Source organism: Ictidomys tridecemlineatus, chromosome 3, assembly GCF_052094955.1.
Source record: "Ictidomys tridecemlineatus isolate mIctTri1 chromosome 3, mIctTri1.hap1, whole genome shotgun sequence".
Taxonomy (NCBI): Eukaryota; Metazoa; Chordata; class Mammalia; order Rodentia; family Sciuridae; genus Ictidomys; species Ictidomys tridecemlineatus.
In genome coordinates, this window is record NC_135479.1 from 192,862,579 (window position 1) to 192,884,574 (window position 21,996).

The window sequence follows — 21,996 nt, forward strand, 5'->3', positions numbered from 1 at the left end:
AAATGGGGAATTACAAGGGACTTTAAGGAAAAGCTTCTTTTAGATACAGGAGTGAATCTAACATCTCCTTTTTTTTTTTTTTTTTTTGGAATAAGGAAGCAATGGCTAGAGTTCCAGTAGCCAGTAACCTGAAAGATCGAAATTGGGTATTAAAGGAAGGTAGAATAGAAAAAAAATATGTATTTCTTACATAAGAAATACAAATATTCATTTATTTTTTCATTATATTTGGATTTCCTATTACATACAGACCTAATTCCTAACAGGTATATCTTCAAAACCAAAATTTGTGTATGATTTAAACTTGTTTTTACCAGATTTTGTTAGCTTATTTTCAATTACTTTTCTTTTAAAATATTTTAATTTAATAATAATTTAAACTTATCATCAATTCATCCCACATTCCACTTTTATCCCTTCTGTCCAAATAATCAAGTTTTACTATTAGAACCATTTAAAAAGTACTCAAATGTATTTAAAGTGACAATCAGAGGCATTTAAGGAGAAAAATAAATCTTTCAGTATTTAATTCCAAGTATATAAAAGAAAACCAAGATAAAGGTCAGAATTTATGTTAGGCTTCATATTTAAAATGCTACTTTAAGTTAAAATATGATGTTGTCATTATATGATGAGAAACAAGAGAAAGACTGAATTTGCTATTTACAGTTTAGGGTGGGTCCTTTTACTTACATGCAAAGATGATATGTCAGAAGTAGGACACAGAGAAAGACTCATAGATCTTAATCAGTAAATAACCAGTTCTGACTTCCAAACTAAGTCAAATTTAACACTAAGATTCAAACTGATTCCTGACTATTAACCATGACCAGTATACAGTCAAAATCAGAGAAGTAAGGAAGAAAAGAAGCCACTAGGTGCGGTGGTGCATACCAGTATTCCCAGAGACTCAGGAGGCTGAAGCAGAAAGATCACAAGTTGCAGATCAGCCTTAACTTATATCTCAAAATAAAAAAATAAAAGAATGAGGACACAGCTTAGTGGTAAAGTGCCCCTGGGTTCAATCCACAGCACTGCCAAAAAATAAAATAAAAAAAAAAGTAATAATAAAAAGTGTGTTTACCTGTGCCTTAAACAAGAGAAAACACCTACAAATTTGTATTGCTGAAAAGATTACTAAGGAGCTGAATTTGCTTCTGCTTCCTGGAAAGAACACTTAGAATAGAATGAAGTCCAAGATGGACTACACATAGAGTGGCCAGAAATATGCTTGCTCATCAACTAGCAAGGTCAACTTATACTGAAAACTTTGTTTGCTTGGTATAATAGGAATCAGCCCAATCTTCTAAAAGAGATTTTCTCCATAGAAAAGAAAGCAAGTTAATTATCAGAAAAAGTAAAAATGATCTTAGAACTATTTGCATAATTTTCTGACACAAAATGAAAGTAGAAAATATGAAGTTACAGTATTGAACCCTGGATTTCCCCCCTCTGGTCTCATTTCTGACTGTTACATTATATTTGAGTTTTATTATTGGCTGCTGACTATTCTAGGCTGCCTTGCTCTCTGCCTCAGCTAAGGGAATAGTAGTGAATAGCTTCAGAGATTTTACCATGGTGATCTAGATGTGTATATGGTCATTAACATGTATGAAAAAAATGTGGTGTCTCAAGTCAAGGTTAGCCCATAGGTAATAGGAAGTTTATAGTGTCTTAGTGCCAAGGTTAGGCCACAGGGATTAGAAAGTTCATGCATCTGTCTCCTCATCTTAAAAGTTGACAAATTACACTAATAATGAATTATAGGCTTAAAACAAATCAACTTTGAGAACATTTAAAAACATTTGTCAAAATCCATTTTTTAGATCCTTGAAGCATATCATCTATGGCTGGAAGTACATAAAAGTTAGATACCCCATTCCTTTTAACTACTGTGAAGTCACAGAAAAAAAAGACAACTTAGAGCCATGCCCAGAATACAGAATCTCTACAACAAGATTAGACTGTCTTTTGTTGTTACTCTTTTCTTCCTTTGTTTTGACTTCATAAACCTATGCAAACACATAGCTTTTAAACAAGAAGCCAGTTGATTAGTAGGAGACTGGTGTAATTTGATATAAATCCAAAAAGTATAAAGTATTATTTTTATTTATTACAAATGTGTGGACTCAAAACTATCTTAACTGTTAACATTCCTCAAAAGAATTTATTTTTACTAAGCCTCATTGTGGAAAAAATGAAAAGCAGAATTATTTAGCTCAAACTTAGCAGTTATTAAACCACAAAACCAGGTGACTATGGTATTACCATACTACAAAGAAAATTATACCAAATTACTAGTTAAATGTCATGTTTTAAGAGTGAGTGTGACTTTTGACTGGCATTGTGTTGAGAATTTAGCAGTTGAAAAAACTCTTTGAAAAGGTTTTCTAGGAGCATTTTTTTGTTTTTGTTTTGTTTTGTGGTGCTGGAGCCTTGAGCAAGCTAGGCAAATGCTCTACCACTGAGCCACATTCCAAGCCCCCCAAAAGTTTTCCTAATGAAGAATATAAGCAATAATAATCTGGTATGTGATTGCTTTACCACTCTTTTTCTAATTTTTAAAAACCTGTAAACTGATATAAAAAGTGAAAGTCCACAAAATATAGAGCTGGAAACAAACACTAGATACCTTGAGAAGAAATTTAAACTATTTTTTCCTCACTAAAGTTAAACTGGCATTTTAATACACAATATCTAAAATACACATAGAATATCAAATGAAGTAGTTTAAGTTCAAAATGAGAATGGTTTTTGTCTTTCAAACTGTAACACAGTATTACTTCAAAAACATAGGACTTATGCTTACATATCAAAAGCTGAAATGTTTACAAAGATGACACCTGAGGACAGTTTGTATACTTTCTATATAATGATTGAGAACCAGTTAAAAGGCATATTTAAAAAGGCTAGAAAATCAATTATGAAAATTTAGGTTTTGCAAAAAAGTTTTAATATAATGTGAACCCCTCTAATGATGACTTAGCAGGAAGCACTGGTTAAGAAAAGCTGGCAGAACAAACAGCAAGTATAACGAACTGTAATTCAGGAGGACAGGTTTCTAACATCAGTCTTAAAATTAAAATAACTATTGATAGTAAATAAATGGATTATATACACTAGAACCAGATGGTCATGAATCAAAGCCCAGGACTGTCAATTATTAGCTGTATGACTTCAAAGTCCATTTCTTAGGTCTCTAAGGTTCAGTTCCATCACATTTAAAAAGAATAATCACAGTAGTCATTCCAGAGCTATTCTGAGCAAGATAATCCATGTAAGGTGCTTAGTATAATGCCTGGTACAGAAGTTTTCAAAGTAAATGCCTGGCATAAAACAATAGCCTACCATCACCACTAAAATAATCTTTAGCAGTTCCAACTGTCTTGCCCTCAGTTTCCTCAGATGTAAAACACGGGGTTTGGGCTGGATAATTTCTAATGTCTCTGCTTATCTAAATGTGAAATTCTACAACACATTGGTATATCCAGGGACAACTCTATATCCAAAAAATATTAATTTTATATCTTTTACTCTAGTATGATTAAGAAAATAGTAATTTAAATGCTATAGAACACTACTTTTACATCATCCTTTTGAAATTATTTGTAATTACTACATTCATTAAAGCCAAAGTTATAGGTATTCTACATAACTCACAGGAAATCCATGATGCTCATCACACACTATTTGGTGACTACACCATTTCTGAATAACAAGTCCTAACAGGAATTTCAAGGTACACAATCATAGTGTATATGCGTGTGGTTTGTGTTCATTATAAGAACATTTCAGGATTGGGATTGTGGAACACTTATCTAGCATGTGTGAGGCACTAGGTTCGATTCTCAGCACCACATAAAAATAAAAAGTTCAGCAACAATTAATAAAATATATTTTTTTTAAAAGAGAGAGAGAGAGAGAGATAGGGAATTTTAATATTTATTTTTTTTTAGTTTTTGGCGGACACAACATGTTTATTTGTATGTGATGCTGAGGATCGAACCCAGGCTACACGCATGCCAGGTGAGCGCACTACCGCTTGAGCCACATCCCCAGCCCCTAATAAAATATTTTTAAAAAATTTCATATCTCTTAACAAACAGAATAAAGATTAGGAAAAATTTCAACAGTCCAGGAAAAAGGAACTCCTAATATTTAGAAATAGTTCACACACAATCTAAAGGTCTAATAAAAATCCTCCTACAGATAACCTATCGGTTAATAGTCAAAATTTAAATTTTAGGGAAATTTTTATTTTTGCAGGAATATTAATTTTTTTTAGAGCAACTCAAAAATATCTAAAAGGATTGAAAGTTTTAATATAACAATGTCAAGATTAAGGAAACATATCTCACGTTTCCTGGAAGCAAATGATTGATATCCATAGATACATTAATTGTGCACCAACACAAATACCTTCAATAAGAGACTTTTTAAATCTCTAGAGAACTTTTTTCTCAGGTATCTAAGTAATATTACTAAGAAATTTTATAAGCCTTTTTAATTTTTAAAAATTACCAAGTGTGTGTGTGTGTGTGTGTCATCACTGAAAAGAGTTTATAAAAAATTTCAGAAACAGGGTGCATGAATACAAATGGCAACAAACTAAAAAAAAAAAAAAAGAAAGAAACATTTTTCCAGATGATGGAAACACTAAGGGAAAAGAGTTGGAGCTCACTTCATTCAGGTACTAGCATGGTAGGACCTAATTACATTTGCTCATCAATTAAATGGTATGCTAGTTCTTAATACACACAAGGGATGCACACACACATTTAATAAGATCTCAACCAGAAAACGTGTTTAGGAGGCAACATCCATACCTTGCTTTTATACTGGCAAAAAGGGGATGGTATGTAGGTGTTTAAAAACAAAGCTCTCTCTTATATTCATCATTTCAGCTTCATTTCCCTTTTAATTTCCACACTTTATACTTAGCACAATTTCCAATCATTCAATAAATGTTTATTTTACCTTATAACCAGTTCAGCATAAAGTAGTTGTGTAAAATTCATGTCACAAAGTTAAATTTATACTATGTTCTTACCTTCAATATTTAGCTCAAAACAAATGTGGCAAAAGGAGAGTGTTTCTTTGTCTGTTCCCAGTTTACAAACGCTGCAAATATTGTCATCATCCAAATCAATGTTTACAAACTGCTCCTCTTCGTTCATACTGCCCCTATTAAGAAACAGGAAAGTTATACAATTTCGAGAACTTGACATTATGGCATGCAATATCTGACAACTTCTAGGAAACAAGAAAGGTGCTCTTCCCCACAGCCCCATCACACAAGCATCGCCATACTTGTAGTTCAATATCATACTTTTAATGTGGAAAACCACAAAGCCAAGTAAAAGCCTGGCCACAGGTGACACTACATCCATCCATCCACCCACCCCCTTCCCATATTTCACTGGGCTATGGGGATCTAAAGGCAAAAGCTCTGCGGGTATTCTAGTCCTCCCTCTTCGTCCCCAGACCTTGAATAATCATACACAAGGAGTTTAGCGCGGCCTTTCAGCCCGGGTTCTGTCAACCAACTTAACCCTGTTAAAAGCAGAAAAAGGACCCTGCTCCAGGCACTGCTTTGCTAACTTCATTGTGGGAACCTTAGAGGCGTTTTTGCTAACTCGGCGTAGCGAGGCTTCCCATCGAAGGTCTGCGGTAGGGAAAGGCACGTGGGAAGGTGGATACCCGGGGAACACGGGCCCCGTCCCGGATGCTCGCACCCAAAGTCTGACGGCGACCGGTGAGGCACGGCAGAAGGGACCCTAGCTGGGGTCAGGGCGGGAGAAGGGTACCGGAGCCCGGCTGCCGGGAGCGCCCGTCCACTCGCCCCGGGTTTCCTCCCACTCGGAAGGCTTCCGAGGGCCACAGCAGCCGTCCGTCAGTCTCAGCGTCTCGGGAACCGGGTCACCATCCGGCCTCCAGCACTGTGGGCGCACGCCCGTCCCTCAAACAGCCTGGACCCGCGTCCGTCTTTCGGTCCTTAGGGGCACTCGGCGCGCAGCAGCGATAGGGGCTATGGGACGTGGGGCTCGAAGGAGGCAGGACGACCTGGGAGGGGGCGCGGGCAGGACAGGGACTGGACTGTGGGGTCTTTACCGTCCGGCTCCGTGGGCCGCCGCAGCCGTTCTGCGCGGCTCGGGCTCCTCCACTATTGTTTCCGGCCGTAGCGGAGGCGGCCGCAGCACAGGCTGCGGCCGCGCGCCGGGCTCCGCCCCCTCCCGCCGGCGCCATGCGGGGCATGCTGCGGGGAAGAACGGCGTGACGCGGGGTAAAGCCGTGCGTTCGCACGAGGGCCGCTGGCCAGCTGCTCCCCATGCTACACCGACGACAAACCTTTGACTCGATTTTTTTAATGGTCGTAGGTCTGCTCGCCCGGGTTCCTTACCGTTCAAAGGAAAGTGGCTCCTCACACACCCCTCGTCGAAATGCATAGATAGATGAGCCCGTTACTACCTCCCCCTTTAGCGTAGTGGAAACTACTGCCCTGGGGCGCGGGCTGCCGCGATGGGGGCCTGGAAAGTGACGGGTGAGTGGGAGAAGGGGACCGAGAAGCGTGGGTTGTGGCACTTGATTTGAAATCAGAAGACTAAAGCGAAATACTACCACTGAACTTCCAGTTAGATGCCCGTTAACTTACATAACGAGGGACAACTTCATATTTTATGTGTCTCGATTTAAGCGTAGTTTAAGTACAGAAGCTTCTTTGTTGAATATTATTTTTGATGGGGGCGCCCCTTTCCCGTAATATGGTACATTCCTTTCAAACCCCGGGAGTAATCCCGTAGCCCCAACTCTCTCGTGTTTAGGTCCTGCCTCTTTCTCAAACTCTGCTGGACTTTTAAATTCTTTCTTCCTTTTTTTTTTTTTTTTTTTTTTAAGGTTACCGTTCTTGTAATACTTTGGCGTACATTTTATATTGTGTGTTCACAACAGAAGGAAAAAACGGGAACTGATTTCTCATTTTGCAGCCTACAGTGACTAACCCAAGTCGTCAGGGTTACAAACTGAGCTAGGATTTGAACTCAAACTCAAGACCACTGCTTTCCACAGCATCATAAGCACCTGTTTCGTTTACATTCACCAAAGGGAAGGGAGCTGGGTTGACAATTTACATGTAAATATTCTTGAACTGGTAGAGAGTGGATTCCATACATCTTAGAAATTTATGGACTAAACAGCGCTTGATGGCAGGGCTCCAATACCCCAGGAAATGATCTGCTACTAGAGTGTAGTCAATAAAACAACATGGACATCACCAGATATCCTGTTACAAATGCAGAATCTTAGGTCCTACCCCAAATTTCTTCAATCAGAACCTTCAGTTTAACAAGATTCCCAGGTTATTCCTATGCTTTTGAAGTCTGAGATACACTAACTGAAAGAGAAACATCTATGTTATTTTTATTTGAATTTCTCATTGTAGGTTAGTGTGACTATAAATCTTTCATGGTTTTAAAAAAAGTGATTCAGTAAAAATTTTCCAAAATTATTAGTAATTTACTTCTATTGAAGTTGTTTTTGATTCTTAGTTATGTTTGTACAGTTTACTTGCTGTCTTTAAAACTCTTTTATTTATTTACTTTTTTAAATTGATTGTTCAAAACATTACAGAGCTCATGATATATCATCTTTCATACATTTGACTCAATTGGGTTTTGAACTCCCATTTCTACCCCAAATACAGATTGCAGAATCACATCTGTTACATACTCACATTTTTACATAATGGCATATTAGTGACTGTTGTATTCTGCTACCTTTCCTATCCCCTACTATCCACCCTCCCCTCCCCTCCCCTCCCATCTTCCCTCTCTACCTCCTCTGCTGTTGTTCAATTCTCAAAAGCATCTAATAAATTTACAGAAATAAAATTTTCACATTTTGAAAACAAAGTGTGATGAGTTTTGACAAAAGAATACACTACTGTAATCACAACCACAATCAAAATATAGAACATTTATACAATCCAGAAATTCCTTTCTCCCCCTTCCTATCAAACTCCCCCAACAGAGAATCTAATTTGTATCACTAAAATTTTTTAACCTTTTCTAAAATTTCATATATGTAAAAGTTAAACTGTGGATGGGGGCAGGGAGAGGGAGTCGGAGCAGGATTGAGAAAGTAAGTTTTTGGACTAGAACTGCTTTGAACTTTCATGTACAGATCTTTTTATGTACTTAAATTTCTTTTTCTCTTGGTAAATAACTAGGAGAGCTATTGATAGGTCATGTGGTAAGTTTATGTTTAATTTTACCTTCTTTTTTTACAATGCTGGGTGTTAACTCAGGGTTTTGCATTTGCTAGACAATGGCTTTGCCCAACCCTATATGTTCACTTTCAAACTGCCAAACTCTTTTCTAAAGTGGTTATATCATTTTATACATTGATTGTTAATGTCTTCCCAATTAATTGATCTGTTGTTCCTAAAAAAGAAAAATAAATTATCTCTGGTAACATTCCTTCTCCTGAAATCTACTTTCTCTGATATTAATATAGATACTTCTGCTTTCTTATGATTGGTGTTTACTTATGTATTTTCCTATTCTTTTTAGCTTTACCGCCAGGTGTCCTTTCATTAATGTATATATTTTTGTAGACAACATAGTTTCATCTTGTTTTTTGTTTATTTGTTTGTTTTTTCAGTGCTGGGAATCCAACCCTAGGGCCTCACACATACTAGGCAAGTGCTCTAAGTACTGTTCCACTGAGCTACACATCCAGATCTGATTTTTTTTTTTTTTTTAAAGAATGGGTCATACGGGGCTGGGACTGTAGCTCGGTGGTAGAAAGCTTGTCTTGCAGGTGTGAGGCCCTAGGTTTGATCTTTGGCACCACATGAAAATATTAAATAAATAAAGATATTGTGTCCATCTACAACTGAAAAAAAAAGGGGGGGTCTTATTTCAGCTGCCAAGGATGGCCTTGAACTAAAGACTCAAGTGATACTTCTGCCTCAGGCTCCCAGGTAACTGGAGACTATAGGCATTTTGTTTTATTTTGGTTTTGTTTGTTTGTTTTTTAGGCAGTACTGGGAATTTTATCAAGGGTCACTTTACTACAGAGCCATATCTCCAGTTGTTTTTTGAAAAAAATATTTTGGAAAGGGTCTATGTTATTGAGGCTGGCCTCAAATTTATGATCTTCCTTCCTTAGCCTCCCCAGTTGCTGAGATTACAAGAGTGTGCCACTGTGCCTGGCTTCTTTCCTCTCTTTGCCTTCTTTAGATTAGCTGAGATTTTTTTCTTCTTAGTATTTTCTCTCCTTTTTAAAGTCTTATATATACATATTATATATATATATATGATACTATATATAATATACATGTATAAATGTATGTATAAATTTATCCATTTATTTTTGGTTTATTATAGGATTTAATCCATTTTAAAAAAAATTATCACAGCTTACCTGAAATAATACAACACTTCATGTAAAACATAATAACATTCTTATTTTCTCCACTCTCCTCATTTATTGTCATGTTTCACTTTACATATTATAGACTCCAAATATATTATATTTTCTTAATTGACTGTCTTTTAAGTAAATTTTAAAAGAGAATGAAATATCTTTTATATTTACCCATATATTACCAGTTCCAGTGTTCTTCATTCCTTTATGTATATTCAGATTGATCTGTTATCATTTCTTTCACCCAAAGGGCTTCCTTTATCATTTCTTGTATCATCAAGGTTTTCTCAGATAAGCAGAAACTGAAATAAATTATTACTAGTAGAAATAATAATTTCTTTTAGCTTCTGTTATCTGAAAGACCTTGATTTCACCTTTGTTTTCAAAGGCTATGTCATCTAATTATAGAATTCTAGGAATATAGTCCCCACCCCTTTAACTTTTTAATGATGTCATTCCATCTTTTTGGGATTTGCACTGTTTCTGATGAGAAATCAACAGTAGTTCTTAACTTTTCCCCTTGTTTATGTCCTTTTTTTTTTTTTGTCTGTCTACTTGAAGATTTTCCTTTTTATCATTATTATTGCTAATTTTATTATGAAGCATTTTGGTTTGTTTTCTAGTATTTATCTTATTTGGGGTTTATTGAACATCTTAGATATAGGCTATTTTTTTAAAATCAAGCCTAAGAATATTTTTATTTTACTTTATTTTAGTTTGGGATTTCAGTTACACATATGTTTGTGACCAACTCAGAGATTACTCAAGATTTGTTTTATTTCTCAGTATTTCCTCTCTATACTTCAGTGACTGATCTTTAATTCTATAGTGTCTATAACCTGTTACTAAACCCATCCAGTGAAAATATCATTTCAATTATTATACTTTTCAAAAATAGAAATTCCATTTAGTTCTATTTGTTAGTTTTAATTTCTTTCTTCAGCACCTTCATGTTTTTCTTTAAACCATGACATACATTTAAAATAGCTATTTTGGAATCCTTATCTGTGAATTCCATCATCTTCAAAGCTGTTGCCTATTTCTGTGGATAGATTTGTTTTACCTACTGGTTACTGGTATATTCTCCTGTTGCTTATCTGGTATGCTTTGATGGATACTCATGTTGTAAGTGTGACATTGGTGTCCAAAAAGATCATACCCCATCTCTGCTTCCTGTGAATATTTTTATAACATATTAAAAGGTAGGTGAAAACCCAGTCTAATCATATGAATTCTTAAAGGCAGAGATTTTTTTTTTCCTCTAACCAAGCTCAGAGAGCAGCAGTAGAAGACTAAGTCAAAGCAACTGGAAACTTAAGAGGGAATTGACCCTTTATTACTCTGTGACAAAGATTAGCCTCTACCTTGGAGAAAGACTTGCATCTACACCTTAGGCAAAGACTGACTCTACCCAACAGTCAGAAAAGTTCAACCTCAGTTCTAAAACTGCAAGGAAATGAATTCAATCCACAATGTGAAAGGTGTAGGAAACTAATTCCAATACTCTTCCAACACCTTGATTTTGGCCTTGTGAAATTCTGTTTATTTTATGTATTTTTTTGGTACTGGGGATTGAACTCAGGAGCACACAACCACTGAATCACATCCTCAGCCCTATTTTGTATTTTATTTAGAGACAGGGTCTCACTAATTGCTTAGAGGCTTGCTTTTTGCTGAGGCTGGCTTGGAATTCAATCCTCCTGCCCCATCCTCCCAAGCTGCTGGGATTACAGGTGTGAGCCACTATGCCTTGTGAAATTCTGAACATAAAATTAAACTTAACCACTCTATACTACACTTCTTAGCTACAGAACTGTGAAATAATAAGCAGGTTGTTTTAAGTCATTAAATTTGTGTTTGTTATGGCAGCATTAAAAGAGGGCTGGGCTTTGTTTTCGAGGCTATTATTCTACTAGTGATCAGCTTGAACCCTTCAAGGCTTGTTTTTATTTTTATTTTACTTATTTATTTATTCAAGGCTTGTTTTTATTTTTATTTTACTTATTTATTTATGCTAAGTGGTTCAGTCTACCACTGAGCCACATCCCCACTCCTTCAGGCTGTTTATAAATTTAGTTTGTAAAGATCTAGACTGTTGTTGTAAGGGTATTTTAGTCCTATCCTTAAGGAGTGGCTCCCTGGGCTCTCTATTGTGTGTCACAGATGTTCAATAAAGATTCTATGCAGATTCTACGCTCCTGCTGAATAAAGCTCAAGTGACTCATGCTCCTGTGGGTTTTAGTAGGTGTTCAGTTCACAGTTCCCCAGTAATTGTCCTTTCCCTTGTGGTTAATTTTTGCCTACCTTCTTGGAGTCTCTTACCCCACACATGCGTAGTTCAGTCTTCCAGTGAAAGGCTTAAAATTCTGAAAGTTTCTATGTATAGTTCTTCCTTTCTAGTGCTGTGTATTGCAAATTCCAGTTACTTCAATATTCTCCAAGCTGAACCTTTTTGTCCTTAGCTCATATGTCCTTATACAGACCATAGTCTGAAAATACCTCCAGGCATAACAAAAAGGCAATTGTAAGCTATATCTCATTTGTTCCTTTCTATTAAGAATCACATATTCCTATGGCCTATGCTTTGGTGTCAAAAATAGGTGTTTCATATATTTTGACCAGTTTTCTTTTCTGGTACTCCTTACTCCATTCTGGCTGGAATCCCCTGATCTTATGTAAATTGATTTTTTATCTGTATTTAAGTCCATCCCTCAGAGTCTGCATCTGAAACAAATGCAGATGACATACTCTTCTAAAAAAATCATGATGGCTTTGTGCCCTTCTCATAACAATAATAACATGAATCTATTTAGCATCTAGGCAGTTACAGATAGCTTTCAAGTTTACTTTTGTTTTGGTGAAGCCTCATTTATTTACTTGTATAGTCAAAAATTGTATCTTTAACCACAGCCATTCTAATCTAATTATTCAGTGCAGTGTGCAAAAAAAAAAAAAAGTGTGTTTTCAAAAAGTGAGGCAGTATACAGGGGCTGGGATGTGGCTCAAGCCGTATCGCGCTCGCCTGGCATGTGTGCAGCCTGGGTTCGATCCTCAGCACCACATACAAACAAAGATGTTGTGTCTGCTGAAAAACTAGAAAATAAATATTAAAAACATATTCTCTCTCTCTCTCTCTCTCTCTCCCTCTCTCTCATACAAAGATTACAAAAATTAGTTCTTGACTTAAAAAAAACTTTACCTTACCTTTAGGTTTAATTCAGCTAGGAATCCTTTCAGATAGATGGAAGTCAACAGAAAAATCAGCAGTATCTGAATCAAATGAGGGTTTATCTGTTTCACAGAACAAGATCAAGGGAACCAAATGCTGTCAGTCCTCATTGTTGTCAAGACTACCCTCTCTGCAACCTATCTCGGCTTTCCTTCCAGGTCACTGTCCTACAATTAGACAGCATATTTTATTCCAGGGCAGAAAACAGGAATAGAAGATCTGAGAAAAGCAGGGAGGGAAAGCTGTATCTCCCCCTTTGCCAGGGGAGAAACTGTTGTATGATCACTGAAACTGTTGTATGACCTTTGGTGACAATGGGCTTTGGGAAAATGAGTATCTTTTTCAGCCACCATGACAGAAAGCAAGAGATTTTGCAAATAAGCCAACCGTGTATGCTGGAGAGGTCATACAATTTTCATGTTTACTTGTGTGATGGTGAATATCATTTTCATCATCAAAAGTCCAAATCAAATGAATGAATGCTACAAAAATTTCTCCAACCTTCCTACTTTTCTGGATTTCCATAACTTGCCAATGCTGCTACTATTTTGTCTTTTTTTTTTTTTATGGCAGGGTTCCATTTTAAATAAAAGACTTTAGTATATTCAGTATCTCCATTTACTCATTTCTTTGCTTCATGTGTTATCTCATTCTTTTGTGTTGGGAGAGGTACTGCTTCCATTTAGCTAGGAAGATTGGCATATACAGAACCAGGCTTACAGCCTTCAGTTACTATGACCTTAAAACTATGGGAAACTCAAGGTGTTTGGAAAATCAGTTGCATTATTATTTCCACTTCCTTAGTCTCTATCATGTGATCTTATAGCTCATTAAAGTGAAAAGAATACATTACCTTATTCTGGAGAGATAGTAAGTGACATAGTAATGAACAGAGACCTCAAATGTATTGTATAGTTTAGCTTGAATTCTTTTGCCCCTGTCGCCTATCAAGAACTTGACCAAGGTATTTGCTGGTCCAAGGCAGATGGGATATATGTGAGAAGGACGAGGGCCCAATCTGTAGCTTAAGGCTATGTAGACCTAGCTGACTTTGAGAGCCACAATAGATGTTTGCTATTGAAGCACTGAATTGTGGGTTATTTTCTGCACCAACAACTGAATGATACAGTGAGGTTCTGAGTGGCTAAATTAATTTATTTAATTCATATGCTTATCCCTGAATCAATTTTAGTGATTTCGACTTTAATTGGCCAGGTTTGATTATTTTTCCATCTCTGCCCCTGTCCCCAAATATCTGAAGTTGGATCAGGAATGGATGTATAGAGATTAAAATTCAATATTTTCATGTGGAAGAAGAGTAGACATTGTTACCAAAGGGAGTATGTTGGTTTGAAATGTAGTAAGTGGGAAAGAAAAAATCTGTTTCATAATCTACACCAGTGGTGTAGGCACATTAATTTTCATTATTCAATTTTAAGTTGGATGTGCAACAATTGTGTTATTCATTTGCATTAATTTTAATACTTACTTAGTATCTCATAATTTTTGGTTGCATCATTAAGTTTTATGGTTTGCATCTGGAATTGCCCCAAAGGCTCATATATTGAAGGCTTTGTCCTCAATGTGGCAATATTCAAAGATGGAGTGATTGGATCATGAGGGTTGTGACCTCATCAGTGGATGAATTCATTGATAGCTAAATGGACTACTAGGAGACAGTGGATGCTTTGGAGAAGAGTCCCAGTTGGAGGAAGTAAGTCACTGGGGACATGTCCTGGAAGGGTATTTCTTGGGCCCTGCCCCTTCCTGACTGTCTCTGTGCTTCCTGGCTGTCATGAGCTGAGCAGCTTTCCTTCATGACACTGTTTAGTCATAATGTTCTGCTTTGTGATCAGTCCATCATGGATGGAAGCCTCTGAAAACATGAGGTAAAATAATTCTTTCCAGTTGAGTGTGGTGACACCTGTAATCGCAGTGGCTAGGGAGGCTAAGGCAGGAGGATAGTGAGTTCAAAGCCAGCCTCAGCAAAAGCAAGGCGATAGATAAGCAACTCAGCAAGACCCTGTCTCTAAATAAAGTATAAAATAGAGGTGGGAATAAAAAACAACAACAATTTTTTTCTCTCTGAGTCCCCCCCACCCTCAGGTATTTATAACAGTGACAAAAATCTGACTAAAACATTAGGATTAGGTTTTGCTGCAATTAATGTAAAACCCCCAAATAACAGTGACTTAAAGAGATAGGATTTATTTATTTGTTGTTCAGGGATCTAATCCAGGCGTGTTCTACCTCAGAGGTACATCTCCAGCCCTTTTTATTTCTTACTTTGAAACAGGTGTTGCTAATTTGCTGAGGCTGACCTCAGATTTGTGATCCTGTTGCTTCAGTCTCCTGAGAAGCTGGGACTACAGGCGTGAAAAACTGTACCCATCCAAGTCGTTATTTTTTTCTCTTGCTTTAAGTCTAGGTGTGGGCAGTCTGGGCAGGTTTGCTCTGGTCCACAAAGTTCTCAGGTATATTTGTTGCTTCTAGTTTTCTCATGGCTATCCCTAGTTTTGTGAGTCTCATTTTTTTATGCAAGTAGTTCCTTTCATTAGAACTGTTTTCTTAACAGCAGTGGGGCAGGGGACTGGGAAACTGAGACTATATACCAGTTGCCTTTAAGGATGTTTCGAATAAGCTTTCACATAATTTCTCTGGGTAGTTGAAAAGGAGACTTGAAGATCATGCCTTTATTCCAGGCATCCATATGTCCAGCTAAAAATCATGGATATTGAAAGAGACTACAAGCAATCTCTGTTGTGGTGCTCAATAAATAGTTTTCAAATGAAGGTGTGAGTGATTGAATCAATATTAAAATTAAAATTGGTTAATAAAAAATGAAGACTTAATTTTCAATCATAGATTCAAAATCACCTTAATAAATTTGAGGTTAAAATACCTATTTAAACACTCTCATTTTTAATAAGCAAGAAAGCACTAACTATTTGTTTTAGAATTTCTTTTTTATTTCCAGTTGACTTGAACAGTGTGGCAGGCTTATTTCAGTTTTGTTGATCCATTTTCTAAAAATCTAATCCTTTCAGGATTCTATACAGGGAGTCAAGTGCTGCTCTTTTGAAATCCTTAATGCTAAAGAAAATATCACTGTTAAAATTATGACTTTTGTTAAGCTTAGATAAGCATCACTTGGAAAGTTAGGGATACAAATATTTGCATTAAAGGGACTTACCATCTATAGTTTTCGTAATGCTGACATTATGAGTAGGCTGTCTGCTGATCCATTATTCTATTGTATAAGCAGAACAAACCAAACCTATTTCCAGGCTCTGGATAAATTCTGTGTTGGCATTTCCAGGTAAAGATTGGGAGTTAACTGCCTTGCTATTGATTTCTTTCTTTTCCCACTGGGGACCAAATCCAGTCTTTAATAATGTGCACGATTTCCACTGTTCAATTCAAGGTGATAAAAGGAAAGTTTAGGGTTGACGTAGCTGAAGTTAGAAGGGGGTCTGTTTCATAATATTTTACCAGAGGTTTATTTTCTATTTCTTTGTATAAATATCAAAGTCTGGATGTGAATATTTAAACTAGAAATTGAAATCCAGACATATTTCAGAGTTAACTATTGGTGTGTGCCCATTGAGCTAGGCATAAAATTTAAGGTTTCATTGTAGTTCAGAAAGAGTTATTGGTGAGAGAAGATAACATTAAAGGGTAAGTGAAAAAGAATACAATGTTTTTGTTTTTTGAGTTTCTAGAACATATCATACCTTTTCAAAAAATAAATTAAAATCTAAATAATTTCACTCAAGAAATCATATATTAAATGTATATAAAATGTGAGATATTGTGCCAGGTGTTATCTGTAAAGTAAAAAGCAAAGCAGAATTTATTTTATAGAGAAATTTACCTTTTTTGTGACAGGTTTTAAGTAATGGCATTTGGAATGGAGTTTTTAATGGCACTGAAATACATTTGCATTTCAATTGTTGTACCATTGTAAAGATGTCTAGTACTACATTGGCAAGTAACATTGTTATTTCCTGTTTTTTTTCAGTGTTTTGTTAAATCTTATATGTTAAGTACAGAAATAATTTATTATCTATAATATGGGAAGAGATCAATGAATAGCATAGCTAAATAGAAGAAGTTCTGATGTGTTATTGCAGAGCAGCATGACTAAAGACAACAATGTATTATATTTAAAAAAGCTAGAAGAAAGGATTTTTAAAGTTTCCATCATAAATAAAGAAATGGTAAATGATTGAGGAGATAGGTATGTTTAATCTGACTTACCATTACACAGTGTATGCGTGTATCAATGCATCACATGGTACTCCATGAATATGTACAATTTTCATGTTTTTATGTATAAGTTAAAATACATTTAATTTAAATTTTAAAGAGAGGGGTTCTATCATAATATTTTTAAAAAGCCTAGAAAAATGTAAGGTTTAAGAACTAAAATCTCTTAAGCTATTTTTGGGGAAAAAAACTTTCTAAAGAGTATTTCTAAAGTGTATTATATTCTTTTTTTTGCCATTTTTAAACATACAGAAGACAATTTCTACAGTAGCCAAATTTTATTTTAGAGTAAATATGTTTTTATAAACAAAGTCTTAGAAAATCAGTGACTTAATGAACAAGGAGATGATTTCTTGGTTAAGGACAGGTGCTCCAGGTTATTAGCAGCTCTACATGGTGATATAAGGGTTTATCCTTCAACTAGCTTGTGGCTCTTTTGTCTCCTAGGACTCTGGTCTCAAGTCCAAGTCTTGGCCATTATATTCATATTTCAGCCAGTGTAAAGGAGAAAAGTTGGAGGAGGCAAAATTCTCTTAAAGTTTTTAGTCTTGAAGAGGTGGGGCACATATCACATTCAGGTTTCATTGCTGAGCATTTAATCACATGATTACATAAGTCTACAAGGGAGACCAGGAAATGCTCCCTAATTATGTGCCAGGAATGAAAAGCAGATGAATTTTGGTGGATGTTCAGCTATCTCTTCCATTGTCTACAATTCTGGCCATCAAGTTTCTGTGTGTGTCTTTCTTCTTACACTTTTTTTTTTCTCCAAGCAAGACACAAATGGCACTTTCCCCCTTTCCCCCCAAAGAGACAATTCAAAGTTCTGTCTCCTTGGTGTATCCACCTCAAAGTCCACAATCCCTGGGTGATATTCATTCCTCTCACTGAGGTTCCCGATGGAGCTCCTAGTTGTCTGGTAACCTATTAACTGAAGGTAAGATGCCTTACCCTCCATGTCACTCCTCTCCCTCCACTAGAATAAATGGTGGATTAGGCATAGTATAATTATAACTAATGCTCTTATTCAGAAACAGTAAGAATAAGAAATGTAGCACTCACTTGTCCATATCACTGATAGAAACCAGCTCTAGACGTTAGTCTCAAAGACCTCCATCCTGGAAGTGGAAGACATTTCTTGAATGGATCCTGTTTCTGTTCTCTGAAAGGACATTTTTTTGTCTTAACCACATCTGAAAAGGGGTTTAGGATTTGTTACCCTTAGGGGCTACATATTTTGCAGCTCTCTTTGCAGGCGTAGAGTCATTGCTATATGATTCTTAGGCTCTTAGAGTCTTTAACAACAGTTTCCTCAGTTATAGTATGCTCCTACTTATTTATTTCCATTGGACTTTTTAAGTATAACCCAATTTTTTTCTGGATGTCTTCTACACAGCATTTCAGTTTGTGACTTCATGTTCTTTTCCCATCATGCTCTTTCATTTTAATGGTGGCTATCTGAATAATTCAGCTTGGCTAATTAGCAATAGCCCAACTTTTCCTTATTCAGAATCCAGGCCCAGTCAGCTTTTCAGAGGGAGGAATGCTTAATCTTTGGCATTTTCCTCTTCATTATTTTCTTAGGACATCTTTCCTTATCACTCCATATAAAACTTCCATTTGGATTCTTACCTTATCCTGATTTTCTTGAATAACACACACACACACACACACACACACACACACACACACACACACTCACACACACACACACCCCTAATTATTTATTATCCTTAATGTGTATTATCTATCTTCCTCCTCTGGAATGTAAATTCACTGAGGTTTAGAAGTTTTATTTTATTTTCTGAAATCTCCCAAAGAAAGAGAACTGTGACTGTTGTGTAGAGTATGGTAGAGTCTCAACAAATATTTCTTGAATGAATGATTTCAGAAAGTGCTGACTTCACAATCTGCTACATATGGTGTAAGTTAACCATGCAAATACTGCAGGTTATAGCCTTTGATTTCTCTCCCTTGTAAACAGAATTCCCACTTTGTTCATTTTGTAGAGTAGGGCAAAGGAACTGCATCTTTTATACCTAGTACTAGAAGGGAAGTTGAATGTACCCGGCTCCTATTTATTTATTGATTGATTGATTGATAATTTAAGGTCAAGTGAAAAATGCTCAGGATGAATCTTAATCTCTTAAAAGTATGTCATTTAATATTAGATTCACTGGCCTCTTTTTAAATATTAGGTTTATCTAGAGAAAAGTTTAATCTAAAAAACTTAAGAAAAAGTAATTACATAGGGTAGTACTCTGATTTCTGACAAACTTCCCAAGTACATGAATTTATATGTCCATTGAAACTGTTCAGGAGCAATTTTTTATTTGCTTTATGTATTTAAAGTTTGTGTCAAATACTTTTAACTCTAACTGTCTCAAACTTTGTCTCTCTGTTGAAAAATGCTTTTGGCATTTCCATTCTTTGTTTCTCTCTATGCTGTGATTACCACGTTCTCTTATGGCATTTGAATATTTCCTTTGTTAGCTTTAGATTTGTGAAATTATGACATATGATGGCTACAGGGAATTAATCAGATAGAGGGGAGAAATTATGATTTTCACCTTTGATACATGTAAACTATTAGTTTAGAAAGGGTAACCATTTATGTATATATTTGTAGGGAAAACCCCCCAAAGATTGTGAAAAATGTAGAGGAAATAATACTAGCAGCCCTACCTGTACTAAAGCATATTTTTTATTTTTGTAGTGCTTTCCTCTAAGGAGATCAAAGATACTTTAAATATTCCTTATGTTAATTCTTGCTATTGTATTAGAGCAGATGACATCTCCACTCTATACTGTGGCATTGAAAAGTGACTTAGAGTAACTCATCCATAGTGACAGAGATAAACATGACTCTAACAGCAGTGAATGTCCCATCAATCATGAAAGGCAAATTCATGCACTACCACTCTGTATTAGGCATTTGTGTTGTGTACAGACTTATTGCAATGCTCAACAGGGTGTCTCTAAAAATTCTGACTCACAGGACTTCCATAGGGCATATTTGACATCAGATTCTATTAGAAGGTTATAGGGCAGCATCAGGCATTCCTCCTCAGCAAGACTTCATGCAGGAGTCCTCATGCCAGGCGGCTAATCTCTGGCTGCCAAGTGGACAGTTCAGGTGCAAGAAGATGAGACACATATATGTAGTCCATCTTTCTCAAACAGGAAAGTTTATGTCTTATAACAACATTTGAAGTGTCAATTCTAGAGTCCTTGCAAGCAGCCTTGCTATGAGGGTCATTGCATTCAGAGAGCCCAAAGCTATGATTTCCCACCAGGTATTTATAGTTCATATATAGCTTCTCTCCTGCCAGATACAATTTGTCATTTTTTTATCATAAGAAATATTGGTGCCGAGTAGCACCACTTCCAACTTACCATTTTCAGGTTTCCAGGGAAACAGTGATATAAAGTTAACTCAAGGTCGAGTTTGTTCATAAAGGACAAAAGATTTTGTTGATCCTTTGCCCACCGTTATTTGGTCTCTTCTATACTCTTGTGATGAGTTCTGAGATTTGGCAGATGAACTTACTCATCAAATGACACATTTTCTTTGGACCTTAAGAAAAATGAAGTGGGAGACATTTAATTCTACAACTAACAAAAATATTTCCAATATTGTTGTCTTAAAATAAAATTTGGTAATATTGTATTTTGTGTTGACAACTGTAGGTAGAGAAATAATTAATTCTTGGTAGTAGAGAAAAGAACCTCACTATTAGAAATTTCCATTGTATTAAAGCATTGTGGTCCTGAGTGCAACAATCCCATGTATAATCTTGACTCTGCACTTATACCTAAAAAGATAAAAGGACAGATCTTTCTTGGTAGACAGGAAAAATGGCACACTCCAACAGAATTTCTCTCAGTGTTTTTCCAGCAGAATGTGTTATGATTTTTAAGTTTATAAAATGTACATCTCTCTCAACTTCTGTACATTTTAAAAACTCAAAATGGTGTGCATTTTTGAGGTAAAATTTGCATGTGATGAAACATACCAATTGCTAATATACTATTCAATAACAAATGAATACACTATTATCATTACAATCAATGGAAGTCATATCATTGCCAATACCAATGTGGACCACACTATTGTCAAGATATAAAGCATTTCTATCACTTTAGTAAAATCCTTGTTTCCTGCTTGGATCCCACCCGAGATAATTTTTCTGATTTATATCAATATAAATTAGTTTTACCTGTTTTGAATTTATGTAGATGGAGTCATTAAGTATGTATTTGCTATGGTTTGGATAAGGGTCTCCCAAATGCCCCGTGTTAAAGGCTTTATCACTAATCTGTAATGCTGTGTCACGAGCCATCCATGTGCTGTGTATGAATTGTGTTGCGCATAGTAGCCTCTTGAGGGGACAGGCCTGGCTCTGCCAACTCCCAGTCAGGGATTGAATGCAAGATGCAGGTTGGTTTCCCCTCTAGTTCTGCCTAAGTTTCCACACAGCACCTGAGATGGGTATGACTCACCAAGATGTCAATCTGCTGACCATGGAACATCACAGAGCAAGACTCCACCTTTGAAGCTTTATCCCTCTCTGATGCCCCTGCTATAAATAAAAGGATTCTGGGTGCAAGCACTCTCTTCTTTCCTGTGTTCTTTCCAGTTTGGAAGCTGACCCTTAAGGTTGAAGAGCTGTCTGTCTCTCCCTCGATCTGAAAAACTTATGTCTGTATTCCATGATTTTTTGCCACTTTCTGAGCTTAATGTTGCAGCCAGCTCTTTTAAACCCAGTTCATCTGGTCTTTAAAAAGAGGTGGTAGAACCTTAAAGAGGTAGACCTAATGGAAGAAAGTTAAGCAACTAGGGACAGGCTTTGGAAGGAGATATTGGAACACTGGCTCTTTCTGCTCTTTCACTTTCCAGCCACAGTGAGGTGAGGAGCTCCCTCTGCTAGTATTCCCACCAGGGTGTTCTTCTATCTTGTGGAAGTCAAGCCCTTGTCCCAGAGTGGTGGATCCAAGCAAGCTGGAGTGCAGGTGGCAAGCACAGGCCATGTCAATGAGGAGTCCACCATGTTGGTATGGGCCTGAAGCAC

The 21,996-nt window shown here is 36.4% G+C and overlaps 2 protein-coding genes across 6 annotated transcripts in view; one reads left to right on the plus strand and one right to left on the minus strand.

Moving 5' to 3' along the window:
• Positions 1-6,533, minus strand: part of C3H21orf91 (chromosome 3 C21orf91 homolog) — a 29,021-nt gene extending 22,488 nt beyond the window's left edge. Inside the window, exons 1-2 of one of the 5 annotated variants that reach the window (XM_021725735.3) lie at positions 6,401-6,533; positions 5,051-5,184 (exon numbers count right to left, since the gene is read on the minus strand). In XM_021725735.3, the coding sequence (XP_021581410.1) occupies positions 5,051-5,177 (127 nt within the window). In that variant the 5' untranslated portion in view covers positions 5,178-5,184; positions 6,401-6,533. The other 4 variants (XM_078044483.1, XM_078044484.1, XM_013358192.4 and 1 more) reach the window with 4 other exon arrangements.
• Chodl (chondrolectin) overlaps positions 6,495-21,996 on the plus strand; it is a 389,655-nt gene continuing 374,153 nt past the window's right edge. Inside the window, exon 1 of the mRNA XM_040286958.2 lies at positions 6,495-6,541. The gene's annotated coding sequence lies outside the window, so the exon portion shown is untranslated. The remainder of the gene's footprint in view (positions 6,542-21,996) is intronic.